The 7,290-nt window shown below is 40.9% G+C and overlaps 1 protein-coding gene across 3 annotated transcripts in view; it reads right to left on the bottom strand.

The window, feature by feature from the left end:
• Window positions 1-2,309: 2,309 nt before the first annotated feature.
• The window catches only part of LOC115140652 (glycerol-3-phosphate dehydrogenase 2 (mitochondrial)), a 43,935-nt gene continuing 38,954 nt past the window's right edge, over window positions 2,310-7,290 (bottom strand). For 2 of the 3 annotated variants that reach the window (XM_029679017.2, XM_065004526.1), the window contains one exon: window positions 2,310-6,303. In XM_029679017.2, coding sequence (XP_029534877.1) covers window positions 6,142-6,303 — 162 coding nt within the window. In that variant the 3' untranslated portion in view covers window positions 2,310-6,141. The remainder of the gene's footprint in view (window positions 6,304-7,290) is intronic. The other variant, XM_029679076.2, reaches the window with a different exon arrangement.

Below are 7,290 nucleotides of genomic sequence, written 5' to 3'. Positions count from 1 at the left end.
ATCGGCTGCTGAGAGCGTGATCACAAGCGTGATCACAGCTGATGCTCTCATGCATGTTTCAGTGTTACTTGCCTTGAAGCGAGCATAGAAGTAATTTAGCTCATCTGGTAGGCTCGTGTCACTGGGCAGCTCTCGGCTGTGCTTCCTTCGGCTGTGCTTTTCTTTGTAGTCTGTAATAGTTTGCAAGCCCTGCCACATCCAACGAGTGTCGGAGCCGGTGTAGTACGATTCGATCTTAGTCCTGTATTGACACTTTGCTTTGTTTGATGGTTCGTCGGACAGCATAGCAGGATTTCTTATAAGCTTTCAGGTTAGAATCCCGCTCCTTGAAAGCGGCAGTTCTACCGTTTAGCTCAGTGCGGATGTTGCCTGTAATCCATGGCTTCTGGTTGGGGTATGTACGTACAGTCACTGTGGGGAAGACGTCATTGATGCACTTATTGAAGCCAGTGACTGATGTGGCATACTCCTCAATGCCATCGGAAGAATCCCGGAACATATTCCAGTCTGTGCTAGCAAAACAGCCCTGAAGCTTAGCATCTGCTTCATCTGACCACTTTTTTTATTGACCGAGTCATTGGTGCTTCCTGCTTTAATTTTTACTTGTAAGCAGGAATCAGAAGGATAGAATATGTGTATGAAATGTGGGGTTCTGACATTGAGATGGAGGGAATTCCAGAGTTGGGGAGCTGTACTGCTAAAAGCCCGGTCTTCAATTGAGCGGAGCTTGGTGCGAGGGATGGTGAAGAGGCCAGTGTGAGAGGAGCACAGTGAAGAGGTTGGAGTGTAGGGGTGTAGGAGGTCAGTGAGGTATGTGGGAGCCAGTCAATTGAGTGCTTTGTAGGTGAGCATGAGCAATTTGAAGATGATCCTGTATTGCACTGGGAGCCAGTGGAGTTTGATGAGGGTCGAGGTGATGTGGTCCCAATGTCTAGTGTGTGTGAGGACTTGTGCAGCTGACTTTTGAATGTGTTGAAGTCTGTCCAGTGTTTTGGCGGGGAGTTCGTAGAGAATGGTGCTACAGTACTCCAGGCACGATAAAACAAATAATTTAACTAGGCAAGTCAGTTAAGAACAAATTCTTATTTACAATGACGGCCTACTGGGGAACAGTGGGTTAAACTGCCTTGTTCAGGGGCAGAATGACAGATTTTTACTGTGTCAGTTCAGGGATTCGATACAGCAACCTTTGGGTACTGGCCCAACGCTCTAACCACTAGGCTACCTGCTGCCCCAATGAGGGTTGAATGAGGATTTCAGCAGTGGGCTCAGTGAGAGAGGATGTGAGTCGTGAGCTGTTTTTCAGGTGGAAGAAGGCTGACATGGTGATGTTTCAGATGTGGGGTTGAAATGACAGAGGGATCAAGTTTGAGTTTATGGTGCATAGGGAATTGGGTTTTGTGTGGATGTAGATGTGTGTCATCTGCATAACAGTGAAATCTGTGTCCAAATTGATGGACGATCTGACCAAGTGGTAGCATGTAAATACTAAATAGTAATGGACCTAACACTGAACCTTGTGAGACACCTTGTGATACAGGGTCTGAAGCAGACCTGCAGTTGCCAACGGAGACAAACTGTTGTCTATCAGATAGTTAGAAGTGGAACCAGGCAAGAGGTGTTCAGGAAACTCCAAGAAGCCTCTCCCTGCAGTCAGTTAAAATCTGATGACAGACAGTGTCAAATGCTGCAGACAGGCCCAGGAGAATGAGTATAGAGATGTACCCAGCATCAGCAGCACAATGAATGTGAAATGTTAAAAGTCAGTTTTAGTGCTATGCATAGCCCGGAAACCCGACTGGTTCAAAAAGCTGTGTTGTTGGAGTTATGATGCTACCACCGTTCAAGCACTTTGGCGAGGAAGGGGAGCCTATGCCTGTACTTGGTGAGGAGCTCAGTGTCCAGGCTCTGTATCTTCAGTATGGGAGTTATAGTCACTGTTTTCAAGGAACAATGCCAGATGAGAGATGCATTTACAATCTTGACCACCAGGGGGCAGAGAACTAAGAGTGTTAGTTAAAGACACTGTTCCCACAACTATATGAATCATTCTGGGAGCATTTAAAGAAGAGATTAAATGTGTTCTAGGAACATTCTTGCAACATCAGACAAACGTTTTAGATAAAAATTATATAATCATCAGTATGACTGGACAGTTTTTGTGCTAAGAGGACATTTGCCTCGACCTAACAAATGTTCTGGGAACTTTCCCAGAAATAATTTTATTTTGCTGGCGAGACACTCCTGTTCCTGTGGAAACAGAGGAATGTTAATGTTAAAATAAAATATTGTCAGAAATACAGGCAAAAGATTGTTGAACAATTTTAATATTTCACATTCATTGTACTGATTAAGTGACTCGATAAAAACAATGTTCACAAAAAAATAAATACAAGAAGTACAGACATAACTGTTGGAGTTCAATACTGATGAACTTACCAGCATCTTTTACAGTACCAGTCAAAAGTTTGGACACACCTACTCATTCAAGACTTTTTCTTTCATTTTACTATTCTACATTGTAGAATAATAGTGAAGACATCAAAACTATGGAATAACACATATGGAATCACATAGTAACCAAAAAAGTGTTAAACAAATCAAAATATATTTTATATTTGAGAATCTTTAAAGTAGCCACCCTTTGCCTTGATGACAGCTTTGCACACTTGGTATTCCCTCACCTGGAATGCTTTTCCATCAGTCTTGAAGGAGTTCCCACATATGCTGAGCAATTGCTCTGCGGTCCAACTCACCCCAAACCATCTCAATTGGGTTGAGGTCGGGTGATTGTGGAGGTCAAGTCATTTGATGGAGCACCCCATCACTTGACTTCTTGGTCAAATAGTCCGTACACAGCTTGGAGGTGTGTTGGGTCATTGTCCTGTTGAAAAACAAATGATCCCACTAAGTCACACTAAGCACAAACCAGATGGGATGGCATATCGCTGCAGAATGGTAGCCTGCTGGTTAAGTGTGCCTTGAATTCTAGATAAATCATGACAGTGTCACCAGCGAAGCACCCCCACACCATCACACCTCCTCCTTGCTTCATGGTGGGAAACACACATGCGGAAATCATCCATTCAGCTACTCTGCGTCTCGCAAAGACACGGCGGTTGGAACACAAGATCTCAAATTTGGACTAATCAGACCAAATGATTGGTGTCCATTAATAGTGGTTTCTTTGCAGCAATTCAAACATGAAGGCCTGATTCACGCAGTCTCCTCTAAACAGTTGATTTTGAGATGTTTTTGCATTTATTTGGGCTGCAATCTGAGAGGCAAGGCATTCCAGGTGACTACCTCATGAAGCTGGTTGAAAGAATGCCAAGCGTGTGCAAAGTTGTCATCAAGGCAAAAGGTGGCTACTTAAAATAATCTCAAATGTAAAATACATCTTGTTTGTTTAAAAAACTATTTTTTTTAAATATTCGCCTAAAATGACGGATATGCATATTCTTGGTACCATTTGAAAGGAAACACTTAGATGTTTTTAGAATGTGAAAGGAATGTAGGGGAATAACACAATAGATCTGGTAAAAGATAATACAAAGAAGAAAAAAAACATTATTTTATATTTTTTGGGATCATCATCTTTGAAATGCAAGAGAAAGGCCATAATGAATTATTTCAGCCCAGGTGCAATTTAGATTTTGGCCAGCTGCGAATTTTCAACATTTTAGACTGATACAATGAACCATTGCATTTCTGTTCAAAATGTTGTGTCACGACTGCCGAAATGTGCCTAATTTGTTTATTAATAATTTTTCATGTTCAAAATTGTGCACTCTACTCAAACAATAGCATGGTAATCTTCTACTGTAATAGCTACTGTAAATTGGAGAGTGCAGTTAAATTAACAAGAATGTAAGCTTTCTGCCAATATCATATGTCTATGTCCTGGGAAATGTTCTTGTTACTTACAACCTCATGCTAATCGCATTAGCCTACGTGAGCTCAACCGTCCAGCGGAAGGGACACCGATCCCAAAGAAGTTTTTAACACTTCTTTTGGTTACTACATGATTCCATATGTATTATTTCCTAGTTTTGAATTCTTCACTATTATTCTAAGATTGTAGAAAATAGTAAAAATAAATAAAAACCCTTGAATGAGTAGGTGTTCTAAAACTTTTGACTGGTACTATATTAATACTTATTGCTGAAAGCAGTCGCTTCATGCAGCAACTAAATTCACATTCCATTGCTTTTGTCAGAAGGAAGACAAAACTTCACCCAACTGCATTAGAACAACAATTGACCATCCTACCATCCAAATAAAAGAGTAAATTCAATTCATACATCAAGTATCCTAGTGCTGGAGCTGGCAGTAGAAGAGTGGATAAGCCCTCCCACGTACTATGTATTGAGAATATCACTGTTGGTGTCCTTTTGAGGAGTTAGATTGCATAACACCCCTATGTCTGGTGAGAAACCATCTGTAGATTAAGCCCGACATAAATATGTATTATAACTCCCTACATTTAACCCTTACATTTCCCATCAATGTATTCTAAAAACCAATTTGTTAATAATGTGAGTTTTATTAAAAACAAATGAAAAGAACAACAACAACCACGAGTTCCAGTGAATTGGTCTCATGCTCCCTTAATTAAGAACTGATAATTAAGAGATGTAACTCTTTGAAACTGCCCTCATACCTAATTGTTGTACTAGGGGCAAACACATGACATTTTTTTGACTTTAACAGTGTGCATGAGAAAATAATTGGTTTGTTTATAGTTACTGTGAAATTAAGCACGCTTAAAAGCTAGGAAGGGTATGGTTTAATCAGCTCTGTTGATTCATGCTCTCAATTCGCACTGGATCTGAAAGCAAGGCACATTAAATACATTCCCTTATTACTCTATAAATGCAAGTGGCTAACCAGACAAACCATAAGTAATAAATTAATAGTCATAAAAACACCAAGTGCACAGACAGATCCAGAAATTAAAAGCCAGCATCAAACACAACACTTCATCCCATTCAGCATAATAAAATCATGCAAGACAATAACGTTTCCAGGAACCAATCACATGCACCTACTGTGGAATATTTAAAGATGCTCACTGTTGATTTGTATCTCATTTGACATCGACTAAATGAATATAATAAATATCTAGCATTTAGAGTCCATTTGAAAGGGATAAAATATAGATGTAAATGGCAGTGAGTGAAAAATGCTATCATTTTCCAATTAAGCCTTGCATCGAATAGAACAATTAAATTGCATTACTTAAATGTGGACCATAGAACTTTGCTGAAAGTGCGGTCAAAACTCACAACATCCAGCAAACACTATTTGTACAAAATGCCTCCCTTTAGATTGTCAGTATCTAAAATGTATAAAATGGCACAGGAGTACGGTACACAACAAAACCCTTTTTGAAGAAGACCACAATGAGTGCAATTCAAGTTGTCAACGTACGTTGCACATCACTTTGCATTGCATCTAACATTCAGTTGTATGCTCTTGGGCAATGTTAAAAACAAACAGTAACATCATACATTGAGAAATGTGTTGTTGTTGTTGAAATGTGTAAAAACGAACAATAAATAAATACATTGAAATAAATACATTGAAATAAACAACAGTGTCCCAATAATTACTCATTTCATATCTCAATAAATATCTCAATAAATATGGAAGCAAGTTTGTAAGATTCAAGGCGAGGCATCGGCTACATGTGTGTTGATGCAGTGATAGAAAATGCCTATGTCAGCAGAGCAACTCCCATGGAAGACATAAGATAATGAGCTTCAGTACCTTTGGGTTGTCCAGGTCTGTATACAATACCATATGAGCTTTAGCCAACCCTTGTGACTTCCGTTGTCATGTCATACATGACACCTATGATATGATATCACATGACATGACCATGGCAACATACAAGTCAGAAGGGTTGTTAAAAGCACATAGATCTGTGGTAACCAGGCTGGAGCAGGGCCGTATGCATCAAGCATCTCTGCGTAGGAGTGCTGATCGAGGATCAGGTCCCGCCATCCATATAACCTTATCTAAAACGTAAAACTGATCCTAAATCGGCACTCATACTTTGAGGTGCAATACATACGGTCCCAGAGTTGTGTGACCAGGATCGTCCGGAGGAAGAACCAGGGCCAGGGGGGCTGAGTCTCACACTCCTCCCCCGCTACGGTCCACCGACACAGGCTTCCTCTGGTCGACAGGTTCCCTCTGCTCAACGGGCTCTGTCTGGTCCAGGCTCTGTTCAGCCGTCTTCATCAGTATGGCCAGACGGTTGGCCGACACCTGGCCCTTCTTCACAGCACTCATCAGCTGAAGACAGGACACAGCAGCAGGACCATTTAAAAATGTTTAAATCCTTATACAGTTGAAGTCAGTCGGTTAGGACATCTACTTTGTGTATGACACAAGTAATTTTTCCAACAATTGTTTACAGACAGATTATTTCACTTATAATTCACTGTATCACAATTCCAGTGGGTCAGAAGTGTACATACACAAGTTGACTGTGCCTTTAAACAGCTATAAACAATTCCAGAAAATGATGTCAATTTCCAAATGCCTGAAGGTACCACGTTCCTCTGTACAAACAATAGTACGCAAGTATAAACACCATGGGACCACGCAACCGTTATACCGCTCAGGGACGAGACTTATTCTGTCTCCTAGAGATGAATGTACTTTGGTGTGAAAAGTGCAAATCATTCCCAGAACAACAGCAAAGGACCTTGTGAAGATGCTGGAGGAAACAGGTACAAAATTATCTATATCCACAGTTAAACGAGTGCTATCTCGACATAACCTGAAAGGCGCTCAGCAAGGAAGAAGCCACTGCTCCAAAACCGCCATAAAAAAGCCAGACTACAGTTTGCAACTGCACATGGGGACAAAGATCGTACTTTTTGGAGAAATGTCCTCTGGTCTGATGAAACAAAAATAGAACTGTTTGGCCATAATGACCATCGTTATGTTTGGAGGAAAAAGGGGGAGGCTTGAAAGCCGAAGAACACCATCCCAACCGTGAAGCACGGGGGTGACAGCATCATGTTGTGGGGGTGCTTTTCTGCAAGAGGGACTGGTGCACTTCACAAAATAGATGACATCATGAGGCGGGAAAATTATGTGGATATATTGAAGCAACATCTCAAGAAATCATTCTGGAAGTTAAAGCTTGGCCGTGAATGGGTCTTTCAAATGGACAATGACCCCAAGCATACTTCCAAAGTTGTGGCAAAATGGCTTAAAACCTTTTTGGGCTAGGGGGCAGTATTTTGATGACCGGATGAGAAGCATGCCCAA

Source organism: Oncorhynchus nerka, linkage group LG1 (genome assembly GCF_034236695.1).
Source record: "Oncorhynchus nerka isolate Pitt River linkage group LG1, Oner_Uvic_2.0, whole genome shotgun sequence".
Taxonomy (NCBI): Eukaryota; Metazoa; Chordata; class Actinopteri; order Salmoniformes; family Salmonidae; genus Oncorhynchus; species Oncorhynchus nerka.
Note: the sequence above shows the minus strand (reverse complement) of the source record. Positions and strands in the feature narration are given on the sequence as shown.